At 44.1% G+C, this 18348-nt stretch overlaps 2 protein-coding genes across 2 annotated transcripts in view; one reads left to right on the top strand and one right to left on the bottom strand.

The window, feature by feature from the left end:
- Positions 1 to 7238, top strand: part of map3k10 (mitogen-activated protein kinase kinase kinase 10) — a 31556-nt gene extending 24318 nt beyond the window's left edge. Inside the window, exons 5-11 of the mRNA XM_017424752.3 lie at positions 257 to 503; positions 1990 to 2112; positions 2194 to 2332; positions 3712 to 3824; positions 3911 to 4209; positions 4433 to 4976; positions 5819 to 7238. Of these exons, the coding sequence (XP_017280241.1) occupies positions 257 to 503; positions 1990 to 2112; positions 2194 to 2332; positions 3712 to 3824; positions 3911 to 4209; positions 4433 to 4976; positions 5819 to 6213 (1860 nt within the window). The 3' untranslated portion in view covers positions 6214 to 7238. The remainder of the gene's footprint in view (positions 1 to 256; positions 504 to 1989; positions 2113 to 2193; positions 2333 to 3711; positions 3825 to 3910; positions 4210 to 4432; positions 4977 to 5818) is intronic.
- Positions 7239 to 11734: 4496 nt separating this feature from the next.
- ttc9b (tetratricopeptide repeat domain 9B) overlaps positions 11735 to 18348 on the bottom strand; it is a gene marked incomplete in the record, with an annotated part of 29727 nt that continues 23113 nt past the window's right edge. Inside the window, 2 exon segments of the mRNA XM_025007738.2 lie at positions 11735 to 17388; positions 18109 to 18291. Of these exon segments, the coding sequence (XP_024863506.1) occupies positions 17294 to 17388; positions 18109 to 18291 (278 nt within the window).

The raw sequence follows: 18348 nt of genomic DNA, 5'->3' as shown, positions 1-18348 counted from the left end.
GACAACAACTTGTGACCTCCAGGGGAACTTTCAGTGACTCTAACAATTCTGTCTTGTGAACATTTATATGTTGAAATAAACTGCGTTTTTAGATGGAGAAGAAGTAATTTAGAGGTGGGAAGAATCTCGCCATCTGTCTGAGGTGTTGCTGCAAATTAAAAATATCCTAGCAACAAAGAGTATGTCAAAAGAGGTGTCGAAAGAGATGCTGCCACGCCGAAACCCATCGTCTTCTTCCCTTTCCTACTGTCGGCAGGAGCTGAGGTCCTGGGAGGAGGAGCTGGCCCGGGCGGCAGAGGAGCAGCGGGAGCAGGAGGAGCAGCTGAGGAGGAGGGAGCAAGAGCTGGCAGAGAGGGAGTTTGACATCGTGGAGAGGGAGCTGAACATCCTCATCCATCAGATGTACCAGGAGAAACCCAGCGTGAAGAAGAGGAAGGGCCACTTCAAGAAGAGTCGGCTGCTAAAGCTGGGCCGAGACGGCAACTGCATCAGTCTGCCCTCTGGTGGGTGGAGCCGAGAGCTGCACTCGGGTCGGGTCCGTTTGGTGAGGGGGGGGGTTCACAGAACCGGCAGGGATCAGAGTGGAACGCCACTTCCTGTTCGGAGTCTGACCAGGCTGAATATGAAGGATGCACAGAACCACTCACTAACATTCACGGATTTCTTGGTTTTTTAACGTCTCTTCGCAGACAGCAGCCAATTATTCGATTTTAGTTGGTAAATTGTTCACAAGGTTTAACAGATTTAAGACTTTTCAGCAGTTAGATTGTGAATCTGCAAACTATTAAATAAGTGATCATTTTGAACAACAGAAGGAATAAGTATGAGCATAAATTATTACACATTATACATTTTCATTATCAAACACCAGGTTAATATTTAAATTGATCATTCCAGCAACCTGTTTCTGAATCATCACAGGAAATTACAGTACTGTGCAAATTATTTAAACCACCTGTAGTTTCTTTATATCTTGCTTCCAGTGAGTCAGACTTTGTTGTAATTTTAAAATTAGAAGCTTATTATCATTATTTATTTGTACGACAAGATTCTGCAGCAGCAATAAAAATAATAAATACTAATGGAAACAACAGAGCAATACTAGCTAACTGCCCTCAGCCATGAAAGGGAAGCAATCATGTAATTGTTTGTCTGTGCATGTTTGCCTGTTAGCAAAATATCTCATGAACCAGTGGACACAGTTTTATGACATTCTCAGAAAGTAATGATTGGATTTACATCTGCGATGCATTATCTTTTGAAGTCAACCTAATTCAAGATGGCTGCCACAAAAATGGCTATAACTCAGTCATTTTTACTAATATATAGCTATAAGTTGGAGTGGTAGTAGCTGAGGGTCATCCCTAACACGTACTCTGAGTGCTGACGGATCGCCTGACATCTTTGTTTTAAACTTTGGCCTGCAAGGCAGCGGGCGATTCTTTCAAGGAATGCTAGTTTCATTTAAAGTGGTCTTTAAGTGGCTTTTTGTTAGTTTCATTCGGAAAGTTTCATTTTACTCGTTTTCTGTCCAGTCTTTTTACCTGACCACAGTGACAACATTCATTAACTCATTAGGATAATTAGGAACATGGAGAGATGGAGGACAGATGAGAACGTGTCGGGCATAAAAAGTACCATCTACAGCAGACGAACCGTGTCTGAAAGTCTTGTCTTTAAGAAACGAGCAGAAAAAAATCCAGCAAAGGTTTCAGCTAATCGCCTTCGTGGTCGTAAATACTATTTTATATCTCAAACTGTGTTACCTTTGGTGTGTTCGTAGGGGAAGAAGTTGGAATAAATTATGTCACTTTAATATGTAAACAAAATCCAAAGGAAAAACGTTCAAAAACATCCAGAAAGATGTAAAAAGTCTGGCTGCTTGGATACATAACTTAAAGAGACGAGCTGTGACTCAAGACTGTTTCTCAGAGTTGTTTATAATTCATCAAATCCAAATTAAACTCGGCGACATGTCCCCTCCTGCAGGGTTCGAGCACAAGATCACGGTGCAGGCGTCTCCCAGTGTGGACAAGAGGAAGAACCAGGGGAGCGAGAGCACCACCCCTCCTGCCAGTCCGGGTGTCATCCCCCGCCTGCGAGCCATCAGACGTGAGGACCGGCCCCTCCCCGTTCGGTCTAGTAAGGAAATGTTGCGTCCGCGCGTCTCTAATGGGCTCTTGTGTGCCGTAGTGACGCCGAGCGACGGCAGCAAGACGTGGGGCCGCAGCGCCGTGTGCAAGAAGGAGGACCACGGGACCAACAAGAAGAACGTCCGCACCTGGGGCCCGAGCTCCACCCACCAGAGAGAGCGGGTCGGCGGCGAGGAAAAGTACGTTCACCGCCTGCTTCAGAGTGATTTTATTGGGTGAAATGTTCAAATTAGCGGCATAATTCTGTAAATATTCTGGGGGATTTAATTCTGTTTAATGTTTGTCTCTAAGTCAAACACTGGAAAAACAAACGGCGCTACTTCACAATAAATAAGGATTTATTAATGCTTTATATTCAGTTTTTAATTACTTTATCAAAGATTTATAAAATGCTGAAGAAGGCTCATTATTTGTCAAGATCAAGTGCTGTACTTTGTATTTATTACTTTATAGTTTAGATTTAAAATGTCAAACATTTGTTACCTGCAGCTGTAGATGTCATGAATGGTGGAGACGACGGCGAACCCAGAGCGCAGACTCATTTTAAAGAAAGAAAAACTAATTTATTAAACTAAGAAAACGAACAAAAACAAAAAGCTGATGTGGCAGCAAACAGATAAGAACTAAATAAGAATACATAAATAGAACAGAACTCAGAAAACCAGGAACACGGAGCCAAGCAAACAAGAGCGACAAACATCAAACAAATCTTAGACAATGGACCAGCGGAGTGTNGAACAAGCAGGACGGAAACAAACAACCAGTGACGATGAAAACAAATAACAATGAACCAGCGAAGTGTGGAAGGCAATGACTGGGTTTTAAAGACTGAGGATAATTAGGTAAATGGAGACAGGTGACGTGATTACAAAGTGGGGACAGGTGTAGGTGTGGCCAGGAGATAAAGAGAGAGACTGAGGAGGAGCAAATGAAACATGAAACAAGAGACAAGACAGAAACCAAGCAAACCAACAAACTAAATAAAAACAAAAACCACAACACAGAAAAAAAACAAATCACCACAGTAGATACAAAAGGTGATTTGGCATTTATTTAGTTAACAAAAAGTAAGTTGGGCAACTAGAAATAAATTGCATTTACCAAAACGAATAAAAATCTAAAAAAAAATAAAAAAATATATATGGAGAAATAAAGAAAAGTGCAGCTTTTTATTTAGCCAAGTAGTGTTTGCTTTAATGTATGACCTGAGTTTTTTAAAGGATTGTTGCTGCTTTGTAACATATTCACAAACTTGTGAACAACCTATTTCTAAAGCATTAATAAATCTTCGATAAAGGTGCTCTTATTTTGAAGCGGTATCAGTACTTTTTATCATTTCGAAACATAAAAGCTTATTGATCCATTTTAATGTTGTGGAAAACTGCAGTTATTGGTCCGAGCACGGAGAAATAAAGCCCCTTCATTGATTTCTAATAACATTCAGCCCAAAGGAGGATAATATCTGTGTTTTATGATCATAATTTTTTTCCTTTCCGTCGGGGAAGTCTTATTCCTGCAGCACCTGTTTGGATTTCATGCGATGCTTCTCTGTTTGCAGACTGAAATCACTCAGTGAAGGAGGCAAAGTTTATTCATCCAGCGCACCAAATCTGGGCAAGTCCCCCAAACATGCACCCATGACCGGCGGTTTCTCCAGCCTGAACGAAATGGGTGAGTTTTTACTTGGATTTTTTTTTCCACAATCTGTCCATCACCGATTCAGTCTCGGTCTAATCTTTCGTCTCTGCGTTTATCAGAGGAGTGCAGCGAGTTTGAGGAGTCGCCGGGGTCTCTGCTGCCCTCGGACGCCAGCAGTAACGGGGTCACGGAGGACTCGGGCGTCCTGTGGAGCAGCTTGAGGCCGAACGCGGCGCCCGCTGTCGGAGGCGGCGGCTCCGGGCCGCCGTCCGGAGGCCTGTGGATGGGCGTGAGCCACCAGGACTCGCTGCGCCGCTGCAGCCAGAGGAAGAAAAGCGACACGCTGCTGCTGGGCTGTGCCTCTCTGCTGGCGGCTGTCGGACTGGGGCAAGACCTGCTGCAGCTGGGAAAACAACAGGTTCGGAAAACAGCAGCAGAATAACGATCTGAAAGTAATACTCGGTATCAAACAAGCTGGAAATCATGAAAGTAGATTCCACATTGTGATTGTTTTCACCAGGAATCATTTAGAAAATTCCTAAAGCATCAGATTATTCCGACACTATCTTGCTGTCACTAACCTGCCTACACTTTCTAAGACAAATGGTCATCATGTTGATGTCTCCTGGCGTTGTTCTCAGGTGCTTCAGGACGAGCAGGATCTCCGAGAGGAGCAGCGAAAGAAGAAGGAGGGTCTCTTCCAGCGCACGGGCCGTTTCCGTCGCAGCACCTCCCCCCCCAGCAGAAACCTCTCCCTGTCTCTCTCCAGACATCCGGACTCGGCGCTCGCCTGCATGGACCCGTCTCCCTCTGTGACGCTCCTCTCCTTGTCCTCTCTGTCTGACTGCAACTCCACCAAGTCCCTGATCCCCTCCGACTCGGACGAGTTCCCCCTGACCCCGATGAGTGGGATCAAAACGCCGGCGGCTCCTCCGGCACCCGCGGCTCCCGCCCTCAACCCGCTCCTGGACCTGCGGGCTGAGAGCTTCAAGAAGGAGCCCAACCAGTCGCTTACGCCCACCCACGTGTCTGCAACCATGGCTCTGCACAGAGGACACAGGCGCACTCCTTCGGACGGGGCGATACGGCCCCGAGCCCAGACCCTGGGACACCGCAGGACTCCGTCAGACGGGAGCATGCCCATGCCCCCCCCACCGGGAGGTCCCCACTTCACAACAAGCAAAGGTACGGAGGCAAAGGCCTTCTTTCACAACCCCACATCTGAAAAAGTTGGGATGTTGTGTAAAATAAATGAAAACGTAATTCAAATCCATATTTTAGTCCTGCTCTCGTCTGATGGAGGATTCTAGCTGTTCAGCAGTTCTGGGTCTTTTGTTTCATGATGCATCAAATGTTTTCTGTTGCTGAGAGGTCAGTCAGTTCAGCACCAAGACACTTCCTCTGTGAAGCCATGTTGCTGGAAAAGATGCAGTCTGAGGCCTTCCCTGAAAAAAAGGTTATCCGGATGGGAGCACATTTTGGTTTAAAACCTGTATGTACTTTTCTATACTGATTGTGTAAGCTGCCCATGCTATAGGCACTAATGCACCTCCATACCATCAGAGAGGCAGGCTTTTGAACTGATAACAGGTTGATGGTCCCTCTCCTCTTTAGTGCAGAGGATGCAGCATTCATGTTTCCAAAAAGAACTTCAAACTTCGATTCGTCTGACCTCAGATCAGTTTTAAATGAGCTTTGGTTCAGAGAAGACAGCTGAGCTTCTGGTTGGTGTTCACATCTGGCTTCTTCTTTGTGTGATAGAGCTTTAACCAGCATGTGTGGACGGCACAGGGAACTGTGTTTACAGACAGTGATCTGTGATGTCCAGAACAGAATCCGACCTGTTTTTAATGCAGTGACCTCAGAGATATCTCCAGGTTCTTGAAATCTCCTGACTGTAATATGAACTGTAGATGATGGGATTTGAAGGAAAACAGTAACAATAAATTTAAATATTCACAGATCCTAAAAGTTTTTATGTTTGCTTTAGTGCTGACAAAGCTCTCTCTGTCGTCTCTCTGGAACAGATACCCTGGACATACCTCGCCTCCCGGACCCCTCCACCATGTACCCACCGTCCGTCCCCCATCGCCGTAAAGCTCCCGCTCCCCCGAAACCCGACCCGGATCCCCTCTGCCTCATCAGCCCCCCGGAGAGACCCAAGACTCTGGAGTTCACACCCCGTCCGCGGCCCACGCCGGTCCGGGTAAGACCCTGGAAGCTGGGCTCTCTGTCCCAAACCCTGAGCTCCTCGCCGGGCAGCAGCTGCGACAGCCCCCTCGGTTCGGGGGACAGCGGCGCCAGCGCCACGCGGCCCAACCTGATGGACATGGACGTGGAGGGCCAGAATCTGGACCACACGGTCCCTCTGTGCGGACAGATGCAGCCTGCCGCTCTGTGTGGACAGCAGTTCTTATTGTGAAAAAGCAGAAAGGGAACATTTGTGGATCCAGACTCGTTCCAGGACATGGAAAAAAAACCTACTGGTGTCTGAGCCGAGCAAAGTGCACTCGATGAAAATCACAGAAACATCCCCTCCTTGTCGTGTTTTAGGCTCTCGGTGGAAGCCGCTCCTCTCACGTGTCCTAAGAAGGTGTGAAACCCCCCCGACAGCATTCCTGGCAGAGCTCTCTAATCTGCATGACTCTGAGGGTCCTGGAGGCCTTTTAAAAGCCTCGTCGTGAGTTCATCCACCTTCAGTCTTCACCTCCTCAGAGGCCACCTCCACCTGCTGCTGACGATGGGTGGCATGTAATTAAAAAGCCATTAAAAATACCTAAAAAGCCACTTTTTGACTTCGCTAGCTGTCGTTTCCATCCGTCTGCGAGTGCTTCTTCCTGTCTGTGTAGCTTTGCACTTTTCTGCTTTCATCTTTCTTGTCTGAAGCTTAAAGGAATAGTTCAGATCTTTTGAAGATCTGTGGAAAAAGGTTATGAACAGGTAATATCTTACCTGTAGCAGATGGCTCTTTGACCAACGTCAGTTTGAAGAGATAGTTTAACTCTAACCGGATTAAACGGCTAACCCAAGTGGGTCTAAGATCAAATCGGATTGCTGCCATCTTTAAACGACTCCAGCCTCAGGAATTTCACAGCTGTTTGTGCAAAAGTTCATTTCTAAACCTTTTAATTTTATGTATTATTAACCTTTATTTTACCAGGCAGAGCTCAATGAGATTAAAAATCTATTTTCCAAGAGAGACCTGTCCAAGATGGCAGCAGCACACGAACGTTACAAAACATAAAGAGCAGAGTTTGTCGCAAAACAGTTAAAGTACATCATATTAAACAGCAGGGATAAAAGAAGAAAACAATTATACACCCAGAAAATGAAGCGCTACTGTATCAGTTAAAACATTTACAAATACTTCATTTAAAAAAAAAAAAAAAAAAATCTGTAAGGATGGAGACCAACTCCTTCAGTTTCAACTCTTTCTTTAGCCGATTCCTGCCTGAAGGAGCAGCAAACTGGAAGGATATTCTCCTATAAGCTGTACGAACATTAGGTACAGTTAAAAAAATTAAAACGCAGAGAACGACCTCCTGAGGACTTTATAACAAGATAGGAAATGAGATAAGAGAGAACTAAACCCAGAATGGCTGTGTAAACACAATGACAGAATCTACGGGTGGATAAATCTGTCCATCCAGAACACTGTGGTGGCTACACCTTCAACGTTGATATCAGTTTTGTCTTCCGTAGTTATTCTGGCAGCAATATTGTCATATTCCTGCAGGAAGAGCCTCTGCAACATCGATAGCGCAACAGCTAGCTGCTGCTGCCTGCTCTTGCAAATAACCAAACTTAATTGAACCAATGCTCAATTAATGACAGTGTGAAAGTTTATAAAATAGCATTTGCTCAGACTAGCTGTTAGCTCGTCAGTCTAGACCGATTAAACTTATTTCTCCAACCTGAGGTCGTTCCAAGAGGTAAGATGTTACTGTTTGTAAGCTTTCCGCAGAGCCCCACTTTAAAAGATCTGATCTGTTTCTTTCAAAACATTTGTAGCTTCAGTAGTTTTTCTTTTCTTTTTTTTATCTGTGCTGTTCCTGTTCTTGTGTTTGTTCTGCTGGAGCTCAAACATGATTCGTGTCATCTTTTCCGCCTCCTTCCAAACCCAACACAAAACCAAAAAAAAGCCTTTTTTCCTCCCAGGGCTGCTTACATTCGCAGCCTCGTACGGGGAGTTTATTTTGTCAGCTTTTTTTTTTGGCCGTTTTATTGGTTTGAACATTCAGGCGCGTTCCTCTCGGCGTGAATGCTCGTCCCGTCAGTTTTTTTTCTTTGGTGCATGTCATTTCACATCCTCACCCGTCCTCTTTTTGAATAGGTTTTTATAAGGAAACGTTCCTGCTGCACGCGCAGGTGACGTGGAGGCAGATTCGGAGACAGGCTCCCTGATTTCAGCTCCGTGCAGCTCGTTCCCTGGAATCAAAGACTCGACTGACAAATCAGCTGGAGCTGTTTTCACACACTGGACAGTTTAATGACTGCAGATGATATTTATTAAAAGTTTCTTTAGGTGAGTGTGTGTGTGTGTGTGTGTGTGCATGTGGGACATGTGGTTTCTGTGCGAGTGTGTAATTATTGGGATGGGACAGCGACGGTCCCATCGTTAAAAGGAGTGGGCTCAGACTCATTCTGCTTGTTAGGAACACTGGGTATTTATTAATAAATTTATTGTCATTGTGGGAAAGAATTAATTATTATTTCAGCGCTCTTCCCGGGGAGATATCTGTATATATTTGTTAAAATGAGAAGGAAATCCTGGGAAACTGGACCATCCATGTCGTCTTCTGTCTCAGCTCGTGACGTTTCTGGGTTCAGTGAGAAAATCCGTGTGAAATGTGACGAATGAGAGGCGAATAAAAGACCAAAAAACAAAGATGTTTCAGTGTTTCTGCGTCTGGTTTGCTGTACATTTCATTTTCCTTTGTGGTAAAACAAGCTGAGCACAAGAACTTCAACAATAAGTACTAAAATTAAATACTTTCTTTACTAGTACTGATTAAAGTTCAGACCTTTTCAAAGTAGAGGCAAACAATATTATATAAACCTTTATGTAGCCGTGTGCTCATTTGTTTGTCTGTTAGCAAAATAACTCATGAACCAGAGGAAGGATTTTAAAAAATAACCAATGGATTCACCACATCTACGCCTGGTTCACTCCTGGGACCAGCCTGATTCAAGATGGCCACCTCCGCTAATCGAGTTATCAAACACAAAAATAGTGCAGTCGGTTTTACTGATACTGAGCTACACCGAATTTTACGAGTTTAGGTGGAATTTTACGATCAGTGTCGTTTGCAAACGGCAGCAGTTTTCTGTAGCACTTCCCGTGCAGCCTGGAGCCTTTCGTCAGGAATAAGATGTCGCTGAAATAACCGTCTACTATCAATAAGCTGCAATGTAAAAGTTTATGAAACAGAGTTTGCAGGAACGGGAGTTTTTTTTTATTTTTGGCAGGGAGCCACTTTGATTTTAGCCGTTAATCTTAATCAGATTAGCCGTTAGCTCATCAATCTGGTCAGAATTCAACTCTGAAGTCGTTATAAAAAGCTACCTACAGCAGGTAAGATATTAACTGTCCCATAAAACCTCACAAGATCTGAGTTAATCCTTTAAGATATTTAAACAAATTGCATCAAAGATTAGAAGGTCTTGTAATGAAATTTCACTTTGACTCACATTTTTTGACTTTTTTCTTGTTGTAGCTTCGTGTGTTGAAGCACCAGATAATCCCGACTGTGATGAGATTATTAGGAAGTTTATTTTGTTTCATAATGAAACTAAATTAACAGCAGAAACCAGACAGGAACATAATCACTGATGGAAATAAAGCAAACATGTCGCACCTTTCTGGAGCAGTTTAACGTTCAGTTCAACCTTCCTGCTGCACTGCAGTAATTTGACATAATTATAAACATATATATATATATATATATATATATATATATTCTCTTTATTGCTTTTTCAATCTGCTGTCCAATTCTGTACTCAGGGACACGTGTCAGTTTAAATTTGTAAGAGAGAGATTAAGAGAAATTTGTCTGAAACTGAAAACAGATTTTTTTTCTGTTCAAACTCTTTTTTTTTCTTCTCCCACCGATTAAGTCGCCAACATTTAGATTTGTTTGGTAAACTACATAAATGCTCACTCATGATGCTTATCATCACGTGTGTTTTGTCAGTAAAAGACACACAAACGTAGCTTAAATCAAAGTTTGCTGCTCGTACCGCACACTTCCAGCTGATTGGGATTTTCAGTCTGGTGTTGTCAGACAAAGGCTGCTGCAGTGGCGGATAAAATCCTCTGGGTGTCACCACCGTGGCCTATGATGTCATATCTTTCCCACGTCTGCTGTTTTCCTCCTCATCGTTCGTCCTCCCAGGCCTCCTGACACTGCAGTCGCCAGAAAGGCACAAGGGAGCGGGCTTGACGCGAGGTCCGGGGGATCGGTCCTGACGTATCAGCAGATAAAAAACAAATCTAAACGGCTCAACAAAATGTGATGTTTTACTCACAACCTCTGAGCGTGCAGTGTTACACACACACACACACACTCCACGCATGTGTCTGTCAGCGTTACCGCCAATCAAACACCGTTTCAGACGCCAGCCAGTTACCTAGCAACCCCTCTTCACTTCCATGGAGATGCTATTAAAAGCAACGACGCAGACGCGCGCGTTCTGCACGGAGGGGAGGGGGAAATGGATGAAAATGAAGTGAGGAGGAGAGAAAGGTGATGAAGAGCTGGCAGAGAGGACTCAGCAGGTTGAGCTTTGTGTTGCTCTGTTTACAACACACACACACACACACACACACGGAAATATTTGTTTCTTATGAAGAAGGCAGTGTGTGTGAGGTCTTTGTTCTCTTTTCATTGTCCTTTGTGGAAATCTGTGGCGTCCCCCCAACGTTCATCACATCCTCGGTTCTTACTTTAACTTCTTCGTTCAATTATTTCTGTTTCACTTTTTCCTGCGCTTCCCCGTTTGTTTCAGCCGGCGCAAACATGTTTTCTATGAAGAAGGCCATCGTGTCCGGAGAGCACGACGAGCAAAAAGCAGCACAGAGTGTGTTTCTGTCTGCGCTCGAAGTAAACAGAGAGCCAGATTGGCTGCCAGTTGGTGCGTCCTCAGATCTGCAGCAGGGCTCACTTTGTCCTCTTCCTGAATCCACCGTTAAACCACTCATGAAGTTTTTTATCCTCAAACACTTGACGATCCAGAGATCCAAACCTGAGAGACGAATGAGAGCATTTCAGGGGGGAAACCTTGGGGATATAAGAGTCGAAAACGAGTGAACTTGGCTTAAAGACAAACAGAAACCCGGCAGCAGAGACGTAAAGATGCATTTTTAATTTAAAGTGTTTCAGATGGATGCTGTCTCCGTCCTAACACCTTCAAGTTAGGTTTAGTTTTGACATCTTAATGTCCTCGGTCACCATTCGCCTCAGGTCTAACAATTATCTCTCATCTGGTTTAACTCATAAACAAATAAAACCATTTGTTTTAGCAACTTGCTTCCTGTTTTAAAGAGAATTTATGACGCAGTAAAGTTTGCCGTCTGACGTTTGGACCCGATCCGTCAGGTGATCTGATTGGTGACTGAGATGAGAACTTTTTTGAGACGCCACCCCTTGAGAACTGCATAAAAACTGTCCTTTAAACTGCGGATTTCTGAATCTTATCTCATAATTCTTATTCCCTATAATCCCAAATCTCCCAAACAGTAACCTCGAAGTTGAAGGGTGCCAAACGTAACATCAGCTTTGTAAAAATTCAAACATTTTGATGCGTAAACGGTGCAAGAGGTGAAAAGGAGCTGCTGACAGTGGGGCCACTGTGGTCACCGTGGCAACCACACACCTGTGTCCGTCACTCCCTGTCAGGTTAACGAGAGGCGGACGGAGGGACGACTGAAAAGTAAGCCTCAAACAAAGAGTCGCTGTGTGGAAGCTAAAAGGTGCAAAAGAAAAGTTTCTGAAGCGTGAGCTGGAGGAGGTTTCTCGCGGTCAAATGTGTTGATTTTTACGAGTCTGCATTTTTTTTTTCTTTTAAATTGTAGGAGATATGATAAGTTTAAAAAAAGACTCTCCCTGTGCTTCCAGATTTGAAAAGAATATTCAGAGTTAAAATAAAGCTAACAGTGAGAAGCACAAAATGTCCGTGTTTCGATGTTTATTCTCTGTGTGTGACATCATCGACCCTCAGTTTCTGTGGATAAAAGATATCAAAACACCTGTTCCAACTTTTCGTGGCTCGTTTAAACTTCAAATGAATGTGTACGTCTTTGGGAGAGCGATGAAAGTAATAAAATATGTGTAGAATCAAGAAAACTATCATATTAACTAAAAGAAACTAAACTAAAGGTTTACTGCGCTGCAACATTACTCACCAAAGTGATTTCATTAACAAAGCAAATGTTCTAAGTTTACATGTTCTCCCTGTGTGACTGAAGAACACCAAAGTCTGCGAGAACTAAAGAGAAAAACAGATTTAAATAAGAAACAGTGATAAATAAAGAGACAAGAACTGAAGCAGCACACGTAGGTTTCCTCCCTCAGACCATAAACATGCATGTTAGGATCATTGGTAACTCTAAATTGTCCCTGTGAGAGTGAGACTGAATGGTTGTCTCGTTTGTCTCCATGTGTCCCTGTGATGGACTTGTCCAGGGTGTCCCCCGCCTCTCGCGCAGTGACTGCCGGAGACGGACACCAGCGACCCGGAAAGGAGAAGCGGTTAAAGAAAATGGATGGATGGATGGATGGATGGTTTCCATCAGAAACTGCTGCCTACGTTACCCAGAATGCCGCTGGACTGATCAGAGTCCAACCTGTCGTTCCTTCAACATCAGAGACGCTTCAACGAGCAGAATCAGCAGAAAACAAACCCAAACGATAACAACAGCGCTCCTCTTTGTTTTGGACTTTATTCATAATCTTCATTTACCAACCGTTAGTGCATTCCCGGCCTATTAGTTCAGTAATACCGGTGATGGAGGCCCGTCAGATATTTGGATGTTTGATNGGGGGGGGGGGCCTCCTGGGAGCAAGGCGAGACAAAAAAAACGTCCCCCGGCTTCATGTCTGTCGAAAGCAGAAGCAGTTTAAAGGCGGGTAGGCTGTCCAGCTCTCATCCACCGCGACGCCTCCGTCAGGTGGGGCGCTGAACCGTTTTGCGCGCACTCTCGAGTCGTTTTTTTTTATTTTTATTTTTTTTAAATCCCTCGCCGAGAGGGACGTCAACAGAAATACCAATAAATACAGACACGGTCACAAAGCAGCTCCCCGAAGGAGCTTTTAGTAAAATTCTCATTTCTATCTTTTCTTCTTTGTTGATAAAGTAATTCAGTAAAGCTTTTCACGACCATAAAACTTTCCATTTCTCGTAGTATTTTTTTTTTTGTACATTTGTATTATGAATTCACAAAACTACTTTGACATTTGACAAACATTTACCTTAAATGACATCAAAGTAAAAGAGCAAAAATAGAAAAGAAAGAAAGAAATTAAAAGGAAACAACACAGCCATTTAGTTTACGTCTCTCTCTTTTTTTTTTTTGTTGTGCTTTTTGTTTGTTTTCAAAGCTACACTGATGAAGAGATTTGCACACACGCGGCGTGTTGTTGGGATACGCTTACAGGAACAGCCTCGAAGTCGTTAATCCACAGACCTGATGGGTTTAATGTGCAGCTGAGTTAACCTTTGTACATCTCCTATGGTAATGAGTGAGCACAGCAAGACAAAAACAAGATGGCAAACCGCTGCCATGGAGAGAGGACGCCATGAGGTGAGGAGGGAGAGACCGGGTCCCCCCCCGAGGGGCCCGCGGGTGATGAGACTCGGCCCCGGCAGCCATGGAGACGCTGCTGATTCGTCTCCTTCGGGAAACCGGGAGACGCAAAAAAAAAAACAGGACAGAGAGCGAGGAAGGCTTCTGAACCCAGCCTTTGCCTCAGCGGAACTAAAACCTGCGTGAAAAGAACCAAATTAAAGGCTTTCCACGTCGGCTTTAGATCATTTTGATTTGATTGTTGTAACTTTTGTGCAATCTTTGTAATAAAGGACACTTTACTGAGACACAATGTAAAGAATAAGAGCAACAAGAAGACAAACATCAGCACTCTATGGCCAGAATTACGTGTAAGTAAACACAGCCTGTCGGGATTTGTAAACCAGAAGAGCTTGTGTTGAACTATATGATTTCTTTTGGCTTCTGAAAGACATACCCTCACTGATATTTTGCTTTATACGACTCATTTCTTAAAAAGAATCAAAACTGGAGCGATAAGAGACTGAAAAAGTTGTGTAGAGGTTTTCAAAATGCACTTGGTGGACAACCAAACACTGAATAAGACTGTTTAAAAAGCCAGCGAGTGTCAAATTAGCATCCTGGAGGGAAACATAGATGTTCAAGAAAATGGCAAAATGTGATTTTTTAATTCATTGTATGATATATTAACAAATAATGCTAAATATTACATATAAGTTTTGAAGCATCCTGTGCCTCTGACTGGTACGTACTGATACTTTCAGCAGGAAAACTAGTTTTGCTGTCCCGTCAGTAACCGTGTGTAATCCTATTTCAAGTAAAACAGAATTCCTTTAATTTCGAGTTTACGAAGTCCACAAATCGAACTTCTTTGTTTGATCGACTGCTCAGCCCCCGGCCAGTCGAAGCAGATCCACCCTGAGCTGTTTTCTGCTGGAGGTTTCTTCCTGTTAAAAGGAGTTGTTCCTCTCCACCGTCGCCCTCCAATCAGTAAACATTTAATGCAATCTGACGGCTTCTTTAGTGCTTTAAAATCCACTGAATCTGACTGTTTTGCAGCTGGATCGAACCGGACTGTCTGTGTCTACAACGGACTGTTCTGACTTGAATGGACTTCTGCTGTTAATGGGTGCTATTTTGATAAAACAATAAATTTTAAAAATTGTATTTTCTTATGGGTTCACGATAAACATCTAAAAGCTCAATGTTATGTCTTCCTTTCACAGAGTTATTTTAATTTATTCAAGTCTGCCCCCCCCCCCCCCTTTTGCTATCAGACCCAAATGTAGTTTGTAATCTTCTTTTTATGTTTTGGGTTAAACCTCTAAGTGCCAGTGAAAGCAGCTATTAAGACACTAATATTACAGTACGAACACTCCAGTTTGCAGGTAATTCTCTGTTTAACTCAGCTCGACTTTTCTACTAAGAAGCCTTTTTTTTCCCCTACATTCAGCACCTAAAACAGGAGTTACGGCCCAGCATCAATGAGCCAAACAAGATAAGAATCCAGCAGCCGGGCTCTTAAATAAGACTTTCTCTGGACAGAGGAGGCTCTTACATCAGCACACCGATATAAAGATGCAGCCACGTTATGTGCTCACAAATCTACTTACTTCTGGCCATGTAGCGCCTCATGATAAATTAGCTTTAAGCCTTCGTGCGTCTCCTTTAACCCAGCGGAGCTTTATTTGGGGCTGATTATGGCCTACTTCTGCTTCCCCTGAAGCCTCCATGTATCATGCCGGTCTCTTCACCTCATGGTGCCGTCTCTCCAGAGTGCCACTGACACACTTAGGTCCTCGTCTACCTCGTAACAGGTCAAAGAAATAAATTGGGAAGGGATTTTTTTGTTTTTCTTTTTTTTTTTCTGATTCGATTTTCCTCCTCCGTTTTTGTCTTTAACCAAAGTAGGCGGCGAACCTAAAAGGTACCTCGTCTGCTGTTGTGATTACAGTCGCCACCTTCTGTGTTTACAAAGCTGAGAATAGCTAGAATAGAGGGTATGAGCCAACGTTTTAGTGGCAGCATGCCATGACAGAAAGCAGTAGAGCAGATATAATCCCTGTCCCAAACATATGAAGTAACTCTCCGCAGCCGCACGCCGCATGCAGGAGGTGGGCTCGCGCAGGAGGAGTAAGGAACCGGGCTTCATCATGACATTAAAGGCGAGGGGGGGAAGTTTGAGGTCATGCTTTTCACATTCTACCAAATCCAACCTTCTGCGGAACATGACAGGCAGATTTAAACCTGTAGAAAAGCTATTAGAAAAACAATATTTGCATCACCAGATGATTCGGCTTTACATGTCACAAGAGAAGCGGAGAGTCTGACAGCTGGTGACGGATACGCCCGAACCACGCTGTCAGTAGTGATGTCCATACAGCTGTCGCTCGATTTTTTGACAAGCGTGGATGTTTTCTCTGTCAGCGCGCGATACAACGCAAGCAGGAGAAATGGCAGCCAGCTCCCTCCTGTTAAAGCTGAGTGCTCCGTCGTTGTGGTTTGGACAGATTGTGATTGGTTTCCCTGCACTAACGCTCCTCGGTGTCCTAATGTAGCCTGGAAAGCTTCGGCATTAGCCGCTAAAAGGTTGGACCTTAGTTGGCAAAGTGTTTCCGCGGAAAACTTTAGAGTGGATCTCCGGCTTCACGGACCTCACGTGTCATTTATTGGCTGCTCTTCGTCGTGACATCAGTAACAGGCGAGCCGAGCCTCGACATTCTCGCGAACGTGAACACAACACCAGGAGGGGCTTCGGACGACAGGTTTCAAGACACACTTAGTTCCACAACAACACACCCGACAACGGCAAGAGCCGCTTGAGAATTTTGTGTCTTTGCCGCTTACACTCCCGCTATAAACGGGCCAGTTGCTCGCTTCTGAGTGTACCAGCAAATTAAAAATCTTAAATAAAAACACTTGAATTAGCCCTTGAATTGAAAGAACAGTCTAATAACTGAGATACATGGCATCCAGGACAGAGAGGTGTGACAGAGAATTAATAGATTAAGCTGTTTTGTTTTGTTTTTTTTTCCTGCTAGTCTGTCGGCAGTCTGGTTAAAGGGGCCTGAGCGAGCCCTGTTTTCTTAGGATGTACAATCAGATTGGGTTGTGGTCTTGATATGTGTCTCACACATCCCCCTTCACTGTCCCTTGCTTAAACTTTAAAACGCAAAAAACGCACACGCAGCCCTGCCCTCCTGCCGGTGTGGTCGAGCTTCCTGACCCCAAAATGTTCTCCTGGAGAGTCCGAAAAAAGATGGAGCGAAAGAAGGCAGAGAGAAAGAAGAGAGCGAGATACTAAAAGTACGTTCTGCTCTTGAAACATTTAGTAAATCACGCAAATGTCCGGTGTCCATTCGTATGTTTTCGAACCTCCGTTTTCACTCCAGCACAATGACGGTTTCTATGAGTATAATACAGCATTGTCTTAGTTTTTTATGTTGATTTTCTGCGTCTAAGAGGCAGGAGCCACAGCACCTGAGGGAGAAATCAAAGGAGAGAAGGAAAAAAAAAGAAAGAAGAAGAAGGAGAAAGAGGAAGAAGCAGACATTTTTTGATATGTGCCCCGCTTGTGTGTCACCAGGTGGGTGGTTGGGTCTCTTCTGTCTGCTGTCAGGAGCCAAACGAGGAGGAGAGGAGCCGGAGGAAGGGGAGGGTCGGAGGAGGACTGCTCAAAGGGGGTGGAAGGTGGGACGGGTCAGGAGGCTGCGAAGGATTAGCCCTGGGTGTCCTTGCTGCTATCTCGGTCCCGCTGTCCGCTCTTGCTCATCTTCATCTCTGTCAGCTGGATGTATCGCAGCACGTTGGTGTCTGCGGGAAGAGAAGACAAGGAACGCCCCAGTCGCCCCGTGTTTATCAGCGCAGTTAAGCTCCCACTGTCCCGTTTCAACTTTTAAACCACCCGAAAACAGGGTTATTTACAGAGAAAACAAACGCTTCTGTGGGTTAAGAAATACATACAGGCACAAATACCCAATGTTTAGTCAAAAAAAAGCTCAAAACGTATAAAAAGGAACAGTTGAAAATATACTTTTTGATTTTAAAAACAGACCTGCCACCATTAATACTTACTACAGTACAGCAGTAAGTATTAGCTCGTACAGTATAAACAACTTTCCAATAAATGTGATATCAGGATTTAAAAGGGTTTCGATAAAACATCAGCTGTGAAATCTGATCTAAATGCACCACGTAGAGTTTACAGTCGTGCAGTGGGGTTAAATTACAGACCCATTTAGGACTCAGTCCTCGTTTTGATTTTATCCTCAAGAAAACAGACAATTTTCAAAGACGGGAAGCTTTTATCTTTGACTGTTGTTGTGAGGTGATTCTATGAGCTCAAGCTGAATTGAACTAAACTGAGTGTCATGTCTGTAATACTCGCCAGGCATGTGCTAACATGACATGAAATTCTGGTCATGACCTTCCAAGTCAAACTGAATTCTGTTTTCAGTACTGATAAAGCCGGATAAGTCAGGATTTATGCCGGAGGGTTGGCTTGTTAAATCAAAGCCCTTGACGGATTCTCACCTGTGGGTTCGCGGTTCTTGGCGTCGCGCAGGTAGCGTAACGCACATTCGTAGTCGCCCAGGTGGTAGAAGGCGATGCCGGCTCGGTACATGGCCTTGAAGTGGTCCCTCTGGTGGCTCAGCACCTTCAGACAGTACTCCTTCACTCGCTCGTAGTTTACCAGCTCGGACTGTAGCAGACAAGCTGCAGGAGGAAGACAGGGAGCAAATACATGGTTTGTACATTTGTTGAAAAAATATA

Source organism: Kryptolebias marmoratus, linkage group LG2 (assembly GCF_001649575.2).
Source record: "Kryptolebias marmoratus isolate JLee-2015 linkage group LG2, ASM164957v2, whole genome shotgun sequence".
Lineage (NCBI taxonomy): Eukaryota > Metazoa > Chordata > Actinopteri > Cyprinodontiformes > Rivulidae > Kryptolebias > Kryptolebias marmoratus.
This window is presented reverse-complemented; position numbering and strand designations above follow the sequence as displayed.